Here is a 17,370-nt window from a genome sequence, read left to right on the forward strand (position 1 = left end):
GGTAATATAATATAGAGTTTTTTTTGAGTAGGGTTTTCATTGCAGTGAGCTGTGGTTGTCTTACCTACCTTAGTTGAATACACTGACTGTAAGTCACTGTGGATAAGAGTGTCTGCTGAATGACCAGAATGTTATTGTGAAGTCCTTCAGTCTTCAGTTGTCTCGATCTTGGAAATGAGCAGACCAAGGTGCAGCGTGAGTATAAAACCAAAATAACGAAACTTACAAAGACTGTGAGGACGTAGTGCCCAAACACACTAACAAACAATCAATATCCCACAAAACACAGGTGGGGAAATAGCTACCTAAATATGATCCCCATTCAGAGGCATCGATAAACAGCTGCCTCTAATTGGGAACCACATTAGCACCAACATAGAAATAGATATACTAGATCACCCCCCCATAGGTGCGGACTCTGGCCGCAAAACCTGTAACCAAATGGGGAGGGTAGGGGGGTGATTAGTGTCGGTGGCGGCTCCGGTGCAGGTCGTAGTCCCCGCCCAGACCCCGGATCCAGCTATGGCGCCAGGCTGAACGCCGTGCCTGGACTGGGCACCGGTGCAGAGGAGGGCTCCGGCCTTGAAGCGGGACTGGACGCCATGCCTGGACTGGACACCGGCGCAGAGGAAGGCTCCTGCCATGGAGCTGGGATGGCCTCCGTGCCTGGACTGAGCACCGGCGCAGAAGAAAGCTCCGGCCATGGAGCTGGACTGGATGCCGTGTCTGGACTGGTCATCGGTGCAGAGGAAAGCTCCTGCCCTGGAGCTGGACTAGACGTCGTGCCTGGACTGGGCACCAGCGCAGAAGGCTCCAGCCATGGAGCGGGACTGTACACCATGCCTGGACTGGGCAACGGCGCAGAGGAAGGCTCCTGCCATGGAGCTGGGTTGGCCTCCGTGCCTGGACTGAGCACCGGCGCAGAAGAAAGCTCCGGCCATGGAGCTGGACTGGATGCCGTGTCTGGACTGGTCATCGGTGCAGAGGAAAGCTCCTGCCCTGGAGCTGGACTAGACGTCGTGCCTGGACTGGGCACCAGCGCAGAAGGCTCCAGCCATGGAGCGGGACTGTACACCGTGCCTGGACTGGGCACCGGCGCAGAGGAAGGCTCCGGCCTTGGAGCTGGACTAGGCACCGGCGCAGAGGAAGGCTTCAGCCTTGGAGCTGGCCTGGACACTTTGCCTGGAAGCTCCGGAAGGTTTACCCTCGCTGGAGGTTCCGGACCGTGAACCGTCGCAGGAGGTTCCGGACCGTGGACCGTCGCAGAAGGTTCCGGACAGTGGAACATCTTAGGAGTTTCCGGACCGGGGACCACCGCAGGAGGCTCCGGACCGCGGACCGTCGCCGGAAGCTCCGGACTGTGAACCGTCGCCGGAAGCTCTGGACTGTGAATGCGCACTGGAGGCCTATTGCGTGGAGCCGGTACAGGTGGCACCGCTCTGGAGATACGTACTTCAGGGCGAGTGCGGGAAGCTAGCACCGGACGTACCGGACTGGGAAGGCGCACTGGAGGCCTAGTGTGTGGAGCCTGCACAGGTGGCACTGGACTGGTGGCACACACTTCAGGGAGAGTGCGAGGAGCAGGCACAGGACGTACCGGACTGGGAAGGCGCACTGGAGGCCTGATGCGTGGATCCTGCACAGGTGGCACAGGACTGGTGACACACAATTCAGGGTGAGTGCGTGGAGCAGGCACAGGACATACCTGACTGGGGAGACGAACCACAGACCTTTAATGACTGGCAGAATGGGTGTTGTATGTGGAGGATGAGGGCTGCAATAGATATCTCAGATAGGGGGGAGTGAGGCCTAAGAGAGTTTTATAAATATGCATCAACCAGTGGGCGGGAGCATTGGTGGCAAATCTGATGGCCGAATGGTAAAGAACATATAGGCGCTCGAGAGCACCCTTACCTGCCAATCTATAAATGATGTCTCCGTGATCTAGCATGGGTAGGATGGTCATCTGAATCAGGGTTAGTTTGGCAGCTGAGGTGAAAGAGGAGCAATTATGATAGAGGAAACCAAGTTTAGATTTAACTTTAGCCTGCAGCTTTGATATGTGCTGAGAGTAGGACAGTGTACCATCTAGCCATATTTCCAAGTACTTGTATGAGGTGACTAGCTCAAGCTCTAAACCCTCAGAGGTAGTAATCACTCCTGTGGGGAGAGGCTACCCGCTCAATCCACATCAAAATTGTTTAAACTATAAACACATTGACAGAATGTTGCTCAATTGGCGGAATTGTCTCTTATTGCTAAATTCTACATACCAGTTCTAGCATGCTCTCCAGTGTGGATTAGTTTAGGCTACATGAGAAGGATGGGTCTATATGTGGTGCTATCTGCTGTTATCAGTGCAGAGGTTAACATGCATGTTTTAGTTTTCTGGGCTCTGTTTCACCAGAGATATCCCCTCTCTCCAACGGTCGATCTGAGCCTCATGGGGAGTAGACCTAGACTGCTCTAGGGTTGCGTCCCAAATGGCACCCTATTTCCTACATAATGCACTACTTTTGACTTTGGCCCTGGTCAAAAGTATTGCACTATATAGGGAATATGGTGCCATTTGGGACACGGCCTAGATCAGTCAACCCCCTACATTTTTGGTGCTCTATACAAGATGATACCCTGAGCTGAAAACAAAGATACTGTTCAGGAAGTTTGGGAGGAGTCTAGATTATTAGAGGGACTGGCATTGCTGCCTTTGGGTTGGATCACGTTTAACTGTCAATTTCATTAGTGCACATCAAACTATAGCAAAACTTTTTGCAAAGGAAAAAGAAGTTCCGGTAGATCCCTTTTTCAGTCCATTTTCTTCTGTTTGGTGTCTACTAGTGACTATGACCCTGATGTCTCCCTTTTGGATTTCGTATTTTATCAAAGCAGCAGCTACTCTTCCTAGGGTCCGCATAAAACATGACATAATAGCTAGATAACATTTAAAGGGAAATGGAAACACTAAGCTTTAGAATCACTAGCTAACTCGAACTGTAAATCACCATATTGGCATTGTTATATCACTGGCTGAATCCCAAAACTGTCTGAGAGACCTGAACTCTGCATTATTGAGCTACATTTGCTGGTGTCAAACCATATATGAAAACATGATGCATATTTTGAAAGCTGAGAAACAGCCCTTTCAATTAAATGGTTATCAGTCAAACACCTATGAAAATGTGTCTTTTATGCAAAACAATCAACAAAGAAAATTCTAAACAACTGCCATTTACTCAACTTCCTAATGAAGATTAGAGAATAAACTAAGAGCATATTGAGTTTTCCTTATTTAGTAAGGATGAAAATTAGTAATGTCTTTTACTGTGAATGAGTTATAGCTGTTTTAATTCATTCTATGGAATGTTCCGTTATCAGACGCATATCTGCATCAAAACATATTACAAATGTCATTTAGTCTCACATATGATAAGGAAAGAGATACACAAATAATATAATATGAATAAGCCAATAACTTTATTGATAGCACCCCATAGACCCAAATTGAACCAGGCAAGTAAGTTAAGAACAATTCTTATTTACCATGCCGGCCTACCCTAATCTTGTGATTCATAAACACTACTGATGATTTAGGCTAGGTCTAGATGGCCAACATCCCTCTCTCTCTTTTACACATTCTATTTCACATCATTGATGGGACTGCTGAAACCACTTGTGACCGAGTGAAGATTTGAAGTCCGCTTGCTCTCTCTCTCTGATGGTTATCACTGAAGCTCTTTGGGGGGCTTTGAATGAGATGGCCTGGCCAGTACTCACAGGACGTGGTTATTTTTCTATAGGCTAGACAACACGACTGCATTCATAGTTGTGTACAAAATCAAATTGCTGTAGAGTCTGTGGTCTAAACCAGAGACAAAGCTCCTGCCCAACCTCATCATATTTCCAAGGTTAACAAACATCACATTTCAGAGTGTACTTTTGCCATATTTCAGTGATATGTTTGGATGACAGACATACTTGTCGTGTTAGTGAGGAACAGGAACAAAGCCTTTCCTAACCCTCAGTCAGACATACTGTAGCTCGTGTCAAGAAGAGAAATGGTTCATGCTCTCTGACTGCTCTCTAATCAAGTTGTTGCCGGCACTGTTTGGCTCTCTGGTATGCTGTGTGTCTTCTACCGGGCTGAGAGAAGACCGGGAGGGAGGAGGGGGAGGAAGAGGAAGAGAGAGAAAGGCTGACTTCATCATTTAAATGGGAGGAGGACTGGGCAGGCCATCAGAGGAAATGTGTCACTGGTGGGAGAGCTGGAGTGGGTAGGAGGAGGAGGACTGGGCAGGCCATCAGAGGAAATGTGTCACTGGTGGGAGAGCTGGAGTGGGTAGGAGGAGGAGGACTGGGCAGGCAATCAGAGGAAATGTGTCACTGGTGGGAGAGTTTGAGTGGGTAGGAGGAGGAGGACTGGGCAGGCAATCAGAGGAAATGTGTCACTGGTGGGAGAGTTTGAGTGGGTAGGAGGAGGAGGACTGGGCAGGCAATCAGAGGAAATGTGTCACTGGTGGGAAAGTTGGAGTGGGTAGGAGGAGGAGGACTGGGCAGGCAATCAGAGGAAATGTGTCACTGGTGGGAGAGTTGGAGTGGGTAGGAGGAGGAGGACTGGGCAGGCAATCAGAGGAAATGTGTCACTGGTGGGAGAGTTTGAGTGGGTAGGAGGAGGAGGACTGGGCAGGCCATCAGAGGAAATGTGTCACTGGTGGGAGAGTTGGAGTGGGTAGGAGGAGGAGGACTGGGCAGGCCATCAGAGGAAATGTGTCACTGTTGGGAGAGCTGGAGTGGGTAGGAGGAGCAAGACTGGGCAGGGCAGGCCATCAGAGGAAATGTGTCACTGGTGGGAGAGCTGGAGTGGGTAGGAGGAGGAGGACTGGGCAGGGCAGGCCATCAGAGGAAATGTGTCACTGGTGGGAGAGCTGGAGTGGGTAGGAGGAGGAGGACTGGGCAGGCCATCAGAGGAAATGTGTCACTGGTGGGAGAGTTGGAGTGGGTAGGAGGAGGAGGACTGGGCAGGCCATCAGAGGAAATGTGTCACTAGTGGGAGAGTTGGAGTGGGTAGGAGGAGGAGGACTGGGCAGGGCAGGCCATCAGAGGAAATGTGTCACTGGTGGGAGAGCTGGAGTGGGTAGGAGGAGGAGGACTGGGCAGGCCATCAGAGGAAATGTGTCACTGGTGGGAGAGTTGGAGTGGGTAGGAGGAGGAGGACTGGGCAGGCCATCAGAGGAAATGTGTCACTAGTGGGAGAGTTGGAGTGGGTAGGAGGAGGAGGACTTGGCAGGCCATCAAAGGAAATGTGTCACTGCTGGGAGAGCTGGAGTGGGTAGGAGGAGGAGGACTGGGCAGGCCATCAGAGGAAATGTGTCACTGGTGGGAGAGTTGGAGTGGGTAGGAGGAGGACTGGTGGGAGAGTTGGAGTGGGTAGGAGGAGGAGGACTTGGCAGGCCATCAGGGGAAATGTGTCACTGGTGGGAAAGTTGGAGTGGGTAGGAGGAGGAGGACTTGGCAGGCCATCAGGGGAAATGTGTCACTGGTGGGAGAGGTGGTGGGAGAGCTGGAGTGGGTAGGAGGAGGAGGACTGGGCAGGCCATCAGAGGAAATGTGTCACTGGTGGGAGAGTTGGAGTGGGTAGGAGGAGGAGGACTGGGCAGGCAATCAGAGGAAATGTGTCACTGGTGGGAGAGTTGGAGTGGGTAGGAGGAGGAGGACTGGGCAGGCAATCAGAGGAAATGTGTCACTGGTGGGAGAGTTTGAGTGGGTAGGAGGAGGAGGACTGGGCAGGCCATCAGAGGAAATGTGTCACTGGTGGGAGAGTTGGAGTGGGTAGGAGGAGGAGGACTGGGCAGGCAATCAGAGGAAATGTGTCACTGGTGGGAGAGTTGGAGTGGGTAGGAGGAGGAGGACTGGGCAGGGCAGGCCATCAGAGGAAATGTGTCACTGGTGGGAGAGTTGGAGTGGGTAGGAGGAGGAGGACTGGGCAGGCAATCAGAGGAAATGTGTCACTGGTGGGAGAGTTGGAGTGGGTAGGAGGAGGAGGACTTGGCAGGCCATCAGAGGAAATGTGTCACTGTTGGGAGAGCTGGAGTGGGTAGGAGGAGCAAGACTGGGCAGGGCAGGCCATCAGAGGAAATGTGTCACTGGTGGGAGAGCTGGAGTGGGTAGGAGGAGGAGGACTGGGCAGGGCAGGCCATCAGAGGAAATGTGTCACTGGTGGGAGAGCTGGAGTGGGTAGGAGGAGGAGGACTGGGCAGGCCATCAGAGGAAATGTGTCACTGGTGGGAGAGTTGGAGTGGGTAGGAGGAGGAGGACTGGGCAGGCCATCAGAGGAAATGTGTCACTAGTGGGAGAGCTGGAGTGGGTAGGAGGAGCAAGACTGGGCAGGGCAGGCCATCAGAGGAAATGTGTCACTGGTGGGAGAGCTGGAGTGGGTAGGAGGAGGAGGACTGGGCAGGGCAGGCCATCAGAGGAAATGTGTCACTGGTGGGAGAGCTGGAGTGGGTAGGAGGAGGAGGACTGGGCAGGCCATCAGAGGAAATGTGTCACTGGTGGGAGAGTTGGAGTGGGTAGGAGGAGGAGGACTGGGCAGGCCATCAGAGGAAATGTGTCACTGGTGGGAGAGTTGGAGTGGGTAGGAGGAGGAGGACTTGGCAGGCCATCAGAGGAAATGTGTCACTGTTGGGAGAGCTGGAGTGGGTAGGAGGAGCAAGACTGGGCAGGGCAGGCCATCAGAGGAAATGTGTCACTGGTGGGAGAGCTGGAGTGGGTAGGAGGAGGAGGACTGGGCAGGGCAGGCCATCAGAGGAAATGTGTCACTGGTGGGAGAGCTGGAGTGGGTAGGAGGAGGAGGACTGGGCAGGCCATCAGAGGAAATGTGTCACTAGTGGGAGAGCTGGAGTGGGTAGGAGGAGCAAGACTGGGCAGGGCAGGCCATCAGAGGAAATGTGTCACTGGTGGGAGAGCTGGAGTGGGTAGGAGGAGGCGGACTGGGCAGGGCAGGCCATCAGAGGAAATGTGTCACTGGTGGGAGAGCTGGAGTGGGTAGGAGGAGGAGGACTGGGCAGGCCATCAGAGGAAATGTGTCACTGGTGGGAGAGTTGGAGTGGGTAGGAGGAGGAGGACTGGGCAGGCCATCAGAGGAAATGTGTCACTAGTGGGAGAGTTGGAGTGGGTAGGAGGAGGAGGACTGGGCAGGGCAGGCCATCAGAGGAAATGTGTCACTGGTGGGAGAGCTGGAGTGGGTAGGAGGAGGAGGACTGGGCAGGCCATCAGAGGAAATGTGTCACTGGTGGGAGAGTTGGAGTGGGTAGGAGGAGGAGGACTGGGCAGGCCATCAGAGGAAATGTGTCACTAGTGGGAGAGTTGGAGTGGGTAGGAGGAGGAGGACTTGGCAGGCCATCAAAGGAAATGTGTCACTGCTGGGAGAGCTGGAGTGGGTAGGAGGAGGAGGACTGGGCAGGCCATCAGAGGAAATGTGTCACTGGTGGGAGAGTTGGAGTGGGTAGGAGGAGGACTGGTGGGAGAGTTGGAGTGGGTAGGAGGAGGAGGACTTGGCAGGCCATCAGGGGAAATGTGTCACTGGTGGGAAAGTTGGAGTGGGTAGGAGGAGGAGGACTTGGCAGGCCATCAGGGGAAATGTGTCACTGGTGGGAGAGGTGGTGGGAGAGCTGGAGTGGGTAGGAGGAGGAGGACTGGGCAGGCCATCAGAGGAAATGTGTCACTGGTGGGAGAGTTGGAGTGGGTAGGAGGAGGAGGACTGGGCAGGCAATCAGAGGAAATGTGTCACTGGTGGGAGAGTTGGAGTGGGTAGGAGGAGGAGGACTGGGCAGGCAATCAGAGGAAATGTGTCACTGGTGGGAGAGTTGGAGTGGGTAGGAGGAGGAGGACTGGGCAGGGCAGGCCATCAGAGGAAATGTGTCACTGGTGGGAGAGTTGGAGTGGGAAGGAGGAGGAGGACTGGGCAGGCCATCAGAGGAAATGTGTCACTGGTGGGAAAGTTGGAGTGGGTAGGAGGAGGAGGACTGGGCAGGCCATCAGAGGAAATGTGTCACTGGTGGGAGAGTTGGAGTGGGTAGGAGGAGGAGGACTGGGCAGGCAATCAGAGGAAATGTGTCACTGGTGGGAGAGTTGGAGTGGGTAGGAGGAGGAGGACTGGGCAGGGCAGGCCATCAGAGGAAATGTGTCACTGGTGGGAGAGTTGGAGTGGGAAGGAGGAGGAGGACTGGGCAGGCCATCAGAGGAAATGTGTCACTGGTGGGAAAGTTGGAGTGGGTAGGAGGAGGAGGACTGGGCAGGCCATCAGAGGAAATGTGTCACTGGTGGGAGAGTTGGAGTGGGTAGGAGGAGGAGGACTTGGGGAGGCGTGTAGCTGCCTGACCAAATATGGGAGTAGCAGATCCGCACCTCTCCATTCTCTGTTCTGTGTTAGGAAGCAGTGGACTTGTCAAGTTCTTCTTCCCAAATGGCACCCTATTCCCTACATAGTGCACTGCTTTTGACCAGGGCCCATGGGGGACTTTATATGGGATATTGATGCCATTTGGGACAAAGCCTAGGTCTGTTCTGCAAAGACATAGTCCAATAGTAATGTTAGTCAGAATCAAGCCCGTTTCCTAGGTGTTTTCAAATGCAGACCTCTTATGACAACAATGATTAGAAGAATTCTGTCGATGACTTTTTCTTCTCCTGTATTTTGTTCAGTGCCAATGGGGGAGTCGTTGGTGGAGTGCTGCATTAGTGGCCAGGCCTATTTGTGTTATATGTGATCAAGTGGCACGAACTTAGACAATGTCTTTAAAGTCCTTCTGAAAACGCAATGACTTTGTTATCTAAAGATTACCTGACTAGATATTCACGTCCCTGCCACTCTCCGACTACCTTTGGCTTGCTTAAACAGCAGTCTATCCATGCAATAAACTAACAGTCTTTGTTCATGTTGTGCTGAATGCATTACACACTTCTCAAAACTCCTCATGATATAACCGAGTATAATCTCTTGGTCTCCCGAGACTGATATTCTCACGGTACAACACGTCCTCACACTTAAAAGCATGTGACTTTTTTTTACCATGTTTGTTAATCAAGCAGGCTGTAGGCCAGTGAAACAAAGAAACATGTCCTTGCAGTCCCTGCAAAGCTATCTGTGTGAGAGAAGCGGCTGGAACTATCCTAAGTGGTTGTTTTCATGCTGTTTGAAGACAGGTATACCATATGAGATTTGCTTCACTAAATTCATGTCCAGTAGTGTGAATCAACCACTCTGTTTTGTCTCCTTTCAGATGGATCTGAGGCTACTTTCAATAGCAACATTATTAGGAATATTATGTTCCTGCAGTGCACAGCAAGGTAAGGTTATTTGACTTACACACACATTGTTTTAGGGCTACATTTTACATTTTTGTTATACACCTAAAACATGAGTCTACTTTGTGCATCAAAAAGCAATGAGTAGAAGACATTCTTCAGACTACGATATTGTGGTAGAGGAGGTTGGACTAATGGGATGATGTCATGTATTGAGCTGCCTACAGCTACCAGCTGCCTGTCCTCAGCAACATGACTCGCAATTGAACAGATTGGAAGAAATGAAAAACAATGTTGAGCCAGGGAGAGAGGAAAAATGTAGTTACAAATCTGCATCCCAAATGGCACCCTATTCACAATGAATTGCACTACCTTTTGACCATAGTAAAGCAAAATAGTGCACTATGTAGGGAATAGAGTGCCATTTGCAATGCACATTTTCTGAATGCTGCCTCTTGGCAAATAGTTGTGGCTGTATTCAAAAAGATGTATTGTTTCTTCCTTTCAGAGGGCGGTGATTGCATCAAGGCCAATGCACAATCATGTGGGGAATGCATCCAAGTGGCAGAGAAATGTGGATGGTGTACAGACACTGTAAGTTGTTTGAAAGCACATGCTTACAGAGGCACAGTCTTGAGACTTATCTCATTGGAAGCAGCGAACACAAGTGTTTGTGTTAGGAGTTGAACAATGGCAGGGATATGATTTGAATACCAGTGTATGGGCACTTGCTCTGAAATAGTTGCCGCCAGCCCAGAGCTGTCGTGAGTCACGGGAACAGAACTCACCCTGACACTTCCTGAGGTTTACCGGGGGTTGGCATCTAATATGTTGCATTACCGCTGCCAACTGAACTATACATTACTCTTTGTGATACAAAATGGGAAAAGGGGAACCCCAAAAATGTATTATATACAGTACCAGTCAAACGTTTGGACACACCTACTCATTCAAGGGGTTTTCTTTATTTTTACTATTTTCTACATTGTAGAATAATAGTGAAGACATAAAAACGATGAAATAACACATAGAATCATGTAGTAACCAAAAAAATGTTGAACAAATCCAAATATATTTTATATTATTCAGTCGTCACCCTTTTGCCTTGACAACAGCTTTGCACAGTCTTGGCATTCTCAAATCAAATCAAATCAAATTGTATTTGTCACATACACATGGTTAGCAGATGTTAATGCGAGTGTAGCGAAATGCTTGTGCTTCTAGTTCCAACAATGCAGTAATAACCAACAAGTAATCTAACTAACAATTCCAAAACTACTGTCTTATACAGTGTAAGGGGATAAAGAATATGTACATAAAGATATATGAATGAGTGATGGTACAGAGCGGCATAGGAAAGATGCAGTAGATGGTATCGAGTACAGTATATACATATGAGATGAGTATGTAAACAAATTGGCATAGTTAAAGTGGCTAGAGATACATGTATTACATAAGGATGCAGTAGATGAGTACAGTATATATGTATATATATGTATATATAGAGTACAGTATATATGTATGCATATGAGATGAATGATGTAGGGTATGTAACATTATATTAGGTCACATTATTTAAAGTGGCTAGTGATATATTTACATCATTTCCCATCAATTCCCATTATTAAAGTGGCTGGAGTTGAGTCAGTGTCAGTGTGTTGGCAGCAGCCACTCAATGTTAGTGGTGGCTGTTTAACAGTCTGATGGCCTTGAGATAGAAGCTGTTTTTCAGTCTCTCGGTCCCAGCTTTGATGCACCTGTACTGACCTCGCCTTCTGGATGATAGCGGGGTGAACAGGCAGTGGCTCGGGGGTTGTTGTCCTTGATGATCTTTATGGCCTTCCTGTAACATCGGGTGGCGTAGGTGTCCTGGAGGGCAGGTAGTTTGCCCCCGATGAGGCGTTGTGCAGACCTCACTACCCTCTGGAGAGCCTTACGGTTGTGGGAGGAGCAGTTGCCGTACTAGGCGGTAATGCAACCCGACAGGATGCTCTTGATTGTGCATTTGTAAAAATGTGTGAGTGTTTTTGGTGACAAGCCAAATTTCTTCAGCCTCCTGAGGTTGAGGAGGCGCTACTGCGCTTTCATCACCACGCTGTCTGTGTAGGTGGACCATTACAGTTTGTCCGTGATGTGTACGCCCTGAACTTAAAACTTTCCACCCTCTCCACTACTTTCCCGTCGATGTGGATAGGGGGCTGCTCCCTCTGCTGTTTCCTGAAGTCCACGATCATCTCCTTTGTTTTGTTGACTTTGTTGAGTGTGAGGTTATTTTTCTGACACCACACTCCGAGGGCCCTCACCTCTTCCCTGTAGGCCGTCTCGTTGTTGTTGGTAATCAAGCCTACCACTGTTGTGTCGTCTGCAAACTTGATTATTGAGTTGGAGGCGTGCGTGGCCACGCAGTCGTGGGTGAACAGGGAGTACAGGAGAGGGCTCAGAACGCACCCTTGTGGGGCCCCAGTGTTGAGGATCAGCGGGGTGGAGATGTTGTTGCCTACCCTCACCACCTGGGGGCGGCCCGTCAGGAAGTCCAGTACCTAGTTGCACAGGGCGGGGTCGAGACCCAGGGTCTCGAGCTTGATGACGAGCTTGGAGGGTACTATGGTGTTGAATGCCGAACTGTAGTCGATGAACAGCATTCTCACATAGGTATTCCTCTTGTCCAGATGGGTTAGGGCAGTGTGCAGTGTGGTTGAGATTGCATCGTCTGTGGACCTATTTGGACGGTAAGCAAATTGGAGTGGTTCTAGGGTGTCAGGTAGGGTGGAGGTGATATGGTCCTTGACTAGTCTCTCAAAGCACTTCATGATGACGGAAGTGAGTGCTACGGGGCGGTAGTTGTTTAGCTCAGTTACCTTAGCTTTCTTGGGAATAGTAACAATGGTGGCCCTCTTGAAGCATGTGGGAACAGCAGACTGGTATCCCTATACCAGTTGATTGAATATGTCCGTAAACACACCGGCCAGCTGGTCTGCGCATGCTCTGAGGGCGCGGCTGGGGATGCCGTCTGGGCCTGCAGCCTTGCGAGGGTTAACACGTTTAAATGTCTTACTCACCTCGGCTGCAGTGAAGGAGAGTCCGCATGTTTTCGTTGCAGGCCGTATCAGTGGCACTGTATTGTCCTCAAAGCGGGCAAAAAAGTTATTTAGTCTGCCTGGGAGCAAGACATCCCGGTCCGTGACTGGGCTGGTTTTCTTCTTGTAGTCCGTGATTGACTGTAGACCCTGCCACATACCTCTTGTGTCTGAGCCGTTAAATTGAGATTCTACTTTGTCTCTATACCGACGCTTAGATTGTTTGATAGCCTTGCGGAGGGAATAGCTGCACTGTTTGTATTCCGTCATGTTACCAGACCCCTTGCCCTGATTAAAAGCAGTGGTTCGCGCTTTCAGTTTCACGCGAATGCTGCCATCAATCCACAGTTTCTGGTTAGGGAATGTTTTAATCGTTGCTATGGGAACGACATCTTCAACGCACGTTCTAATGAACTTGCACACCGAATCAGCGTATTCGTCAATGTTGTTATCTGACGCAATACGAAACATATCCCAGTCCACGTGATGGAAGCAGTCTTGGAGTGTGGAGTCAGCTTGGTCGGACCAGCGTTGGACAGACCTCAGCGTGGGAGCTTCTTTTTTTAGTTTCTGTCTGTAGGCAGGGATCAACAAAATGGAGTCGTGGTCAGCTTTTCCGAAAGGAGGGCGGGGCAGGGCCTTATATGCGTCGCGGAAGTTAGAGTAACAATGATCCAAGGGTTTTCCACCCCTGGTTGCGCAATCGATATACTGATAAAATTTAGGGAGTCTTGTTTTCAGATTAGCCTTGTTAAAATCCCCAGCTACAATGAATGCAGCCTCCGGATAAATGGATTCCAGTTTGTAAATAGTCAAATAAAGTTCGTTCAGAGCCATCAATGTGTCTGCTTGGGGGGGATATATACAGCTGTGATTATAATCGAAGAGAATTCTCTTGGTAGATAATGTGGTCGACATTTGATTGTGAGGAATTCTAAATCAGGTGAACAGAAGGATTTGAGTTCCTGTATGTTTCTTCCATCACACCATGTCTCGTTAGCCATAAGGCATACGCCCCCGCCCCTCTTCTTACCAGAAAGATGTTTGTTTCTGTCGGCGCGATGCGTGGAGAAACCCACTGGCTGCACCGCCTCCGATAGCGTCTCTCCAGTGAGCCATGTTTCCATGAAGCAAAGAACGTTACAGTCTCTGATGTCCCTCTGGAATGCTACCCTTGCTCGGATTTCATCAACCTTGTTGTCAAGAGACTGGACATTGGCGAGAAGAATGCTAGGGAGTGGTGCATGATGTGCCCATCTCCGGAGTCTGACCAGAAGACCGCCTCGTTTCCCTCTTTTACGGGGTCGTTTGTTTGGGTCGCCGCATGGGATCCATTCCGTTGTCCTGGTTGAAAGGCAGAACACAGGATCCGCGTCGCGAAAATCATATTCTTGGTCGTACTGATGGTGAGTTGACGCTGATCCTATATTCAGTAGTTCTTCTCGACTGTATGTAATGAAACCTAAGATGACCTGGGGTACTAATGTAAGAAATAACACGTAAAAAAAACAAAAAACTGCATAGTTTCCTAGGAACGCGAAGCGAGGCGGCCATCTCTGTCGGCGCAACCAGCTTCATGAGGAATGCTTTTCCAACAGTCTTGAAGGAGTTCCCACATATGCTGAGCACCAGTTGGCTGCTTTTTAATATATATATATTTATATATATTATTACCCTACCAACTAACCCTATACTCATTAAAACCATCACCTTATTCCACTACTTTAACCCTATCTGATCCTACCCCAGGCCAACGGCCTGAGAGGACGGGTCACTACCACTCAACACAAGCCAAATCTCGTACCTCGGGCCGCCCAAGTGGCGCAGGGGTATAGGGCACTGCATCGCCGTGCTTGAGACGTCAATACAGTACTGGGTTTGATCCCAGGTTGTGTCACAGCCTGCCACAACCGGGAGACCCATGAGGCGGCGCAAAATTGTCCCAGCATCATCCATGTTATAGGCTGACCACACCGCTCGCATCGCGTGCGCTAACGAGCGTCTGCGTTGCCAAGTCATTCCTATTTCTGATGCAGATCGCGCTGCAAGTCCTGCCACTCTCATCATTGGTTTATCGAAGCAGGCACCCACGTGCTATCTCCTCATTGGTTATACCCACGTGGGTGATTGAAAGACTAACTGTTTTGCCGGTTGTCGTGGTAATACTATGAAAGTGTAGATGCCAATCACCATATAAGTTCAAAGATGAAAAAGCCTGGAAGGAGGAAAGATAACTAGAAACGATTCGGTTGACCGTTTTATGTGTGGATTAATTGTCGGAGTAGAGGACCTTGTGCATTTCAGGTAAAATAACAACTCAATGTTTATATCCCAGGACAAATTAGCTAGCAACAGCAAGCTAGCTAAATAGGACAAATTAGCTAGCAAGTGCAAGCTAAATAGCTCAATTGCCATACATGTTTAATGCTTTATGTCCCCAAATTAATGTTGTCATTGGTTCAGAGTTTGTTTTGATATTCTAACCTGCTTGTTGTGATCGCGTTTGGTGTAGGGGGACAAAATTAAATGTGTGCACGATGGCGCACGATGGCGCACGATGGTGCACGATGGCGCACGCACCCAAAAGGTTCCCTGTTAGGGGAGGGTTTGGCTGGCCGGGATGTTCTTGTCCCATCACGCTCTAGCGACCCTTTGTGGCGGTCCGGGCTCATGCACTCAGACTTCGGTCACCACTTGTACAGTGTTTCCTGGTGTGGCTGGCTTCTGGGTTAAGTGAGCAGTGTGTCAAGAAGCAGTGCGACTTGGCAGGGTAGTGTTCCGGAGGACGCATGCCTCTCGACCTTTGCCTCTCCCGGGTCCGTTCGGGAGTTGCAACAATGGGACAAGATTGTAACTACCAATTGGATATCACGAAAAAGGGTTAAAAAAAGTAATCTCGCACCCGTAAATATTTCTCTGCAGCTGTCACCACAACATCAATGTTCTGTGACTTACCTTCCATTTCTGCCGTACAGTTGATAACTGTTCGTCGGTAGCTTCATGAAATGGGTTTCCATTTTCCCGAGCAGCCGCACGCACACAAGCCTAAGATCACCATGTGCAATGCCAAGCGTCAGCTGTGGTGATGTAAAGCTCACCGCCATTGGACTCTGAAGCAGTGGAAACGCGTTGTCTGGAGTGATGAATCACACTTCACCATTGGCAGTCCGACTGATTAACCTGGATTTGGCGCATGCCAGGAGAACGTTACCTGCCCCGATTCATAGTACCAAATGTAAAGTTTGGTGGAGGAGGAACAATGTTCTGGGGCTGTTTTTCATGGTTCGGACTAGGCCCCTTAGTTCCAGTGAAGGGAAATATTAACGCTCCAGCATACAATGACATTCTAGACGTTTCTGTGCTTCCAAATTTGTGGCAACAGTTTGGGGAAGGCCCTTTCCTGTTTCAGCATGACAATGCCCCTGTGCACAAAACGAGGTCCATACAGAAACGGTTTGTTGAGATTGGTGTGGAATACCTGCACAGAGCCCTGACCTCATCCCCATCTAACACCTTTGGGATGAATTGGAATGCAGACTGCAAGCCAGGGCCTAATCACCCATCATCAGTGTACAACCTCACTAATGCACTTGTGGCTGAATGGAAGCAAGTCCCTGCAGCGATATTCCAACATCTCGTGGAAAGCCTTCCCAGAAGAATGGAGGCTGTTATAGCAGCGAAGGGTCGACCAACTCCATATTAATGCCTATGATTTTGGAATGAGATGTCCGACGAGTAGGTGTCCACATACTTTGGGTCATGTAGTGTATATCACTCATTGCCCTATACCTCTGTTCTGGTACATATGTACTACTCAGAGGGATCCTCTCAGAATCCTTTACCCTTCATCCTCCCTCCTCTACTTTCTTCACTGCTTCAGCATACCACACCTTCTGCAGTACTCTGAGGCTGGCAACCTCAACCTTCCTTTCTCGCACCGAACACCGCCGATCCCCAGCAACATGAGCACCCCTAGAGTTGACCCGCAGCTTTTCCCACCGAAACTATACCACTCCTCTGTCCCATCTCTGCACATATCCCACATTTTGGAATCCCCCGACTACACACTGCTTCTACATGCCCATAAACGTGACACCTAGAACACCGCAGTGTAGTCGGCACAACAGTTCTAACAGCATAACTCATATATCCTAACATTCCTTTGTCAGGTAAAGACTAAATCAAAGTTCAAAATAGCAGGCTGTCACCTGTTTCACCACGCTCTCCACTGGGTCTGAGTCACACCAAACGGCAGGTGTCACAAACACCAGGAATCTTCAACTTCAATTGCTCCACCTCTGCACTTAACGGTTTCCCAGAAATCCCTCCATTTAATGGTGCCCTGTACCTTAGCGCAAAGCAAGATACAGGTCTTTCCCCAAGTTGCGTCGCACGGAGAGCCTGCTCCCTCTGATCTGAAGAAACACAAACAAACGTGACAATTCACTTCGGGTTACCTTCACCCACTCGACAGCACCCACAATATTTTCCACCCAACTTGAAACCACTCATGGATCTGACTGAAATTCTGACTGAACTTGCTCCTTCTTCATACTGCAAAATCATCAGAAATGTCATATCACAATGAGTGCTTCAACATACACTTCAATGAGTGTATGTTGACTATTTGGAAAACCAATCAAAGAAGTAATTACAAATAACATATCCCACATTTTCTTGTTTTTTTATTTGTCATATTTGTCTCTGTGCAGGACTTCCTGAAGCAGGGAGAGTCTAAGTCAGCACGCTGTGATGAGCTACAGTCCCTGATCACGAAGGGCTGCACTAAGGCCAGGATTGAGAACCCCCGGGGCAGCACCTCCATCAACAAGAACAAGGCTGTCACCAACCGCAAGAAGGACATGGCAGAGAAGCTGAAGGCTGACCAGATCACTCAGATCCAGCCTCAGAAACTCACCCTCAACCTCCGATCCGGTAATTACCTGACTCCTGACCTGTGCTGATATTGGATCAGTTTGACCTTTTAGAT

At 49.6% G+C, this 17,370-nt stretch overlaps 1 protein-coding gene across 1 annotated transcript in view; it reads left to right on the plus strand.

Annotated features, from left to right (window-relative positions):
- LOC124041925 (integrin beta-1-like) overlaps nt 1-17,370 on the plus strand; it is a 40,842-nt gene that overhangs the window by 5,125 nt on the left and 18,347 nt on the right. The window contains exons 2-4 of the mRNA XM_046360102.1: nt 9,279-9,345; nt 9,812-9,897; nt 17,093-17,315. Coding sequence (XP_046216058.1) covers nt 9,279-9,345; nt 9,812-9,897; nt 17,093-17,315 — 376 coding nt within the window. The remainder of the gene's footprint in view (nt 1-9,278; nt 9,346-9,811; nt 9,898-17,092; nt 17,316-17,370) is intronic.

This window comes from Oncorhynchus gorbuscha, linkage group LG08, assembly GCF_021184085.1.
Source record: "Oncorhynchus gorbuscha isolate QuinsamMale2020 ecotype Even-year linkage group LG08, OgorEven_v1.0, whole genome shotgun sequence".
Taxonomy (NCBI): Eukaryota; Metazoa; Chordata; class Actinopteri; order Salmoniformes; family Salmonidae; genus Oncorhynchus; species Oncorhynchus gorbuscha.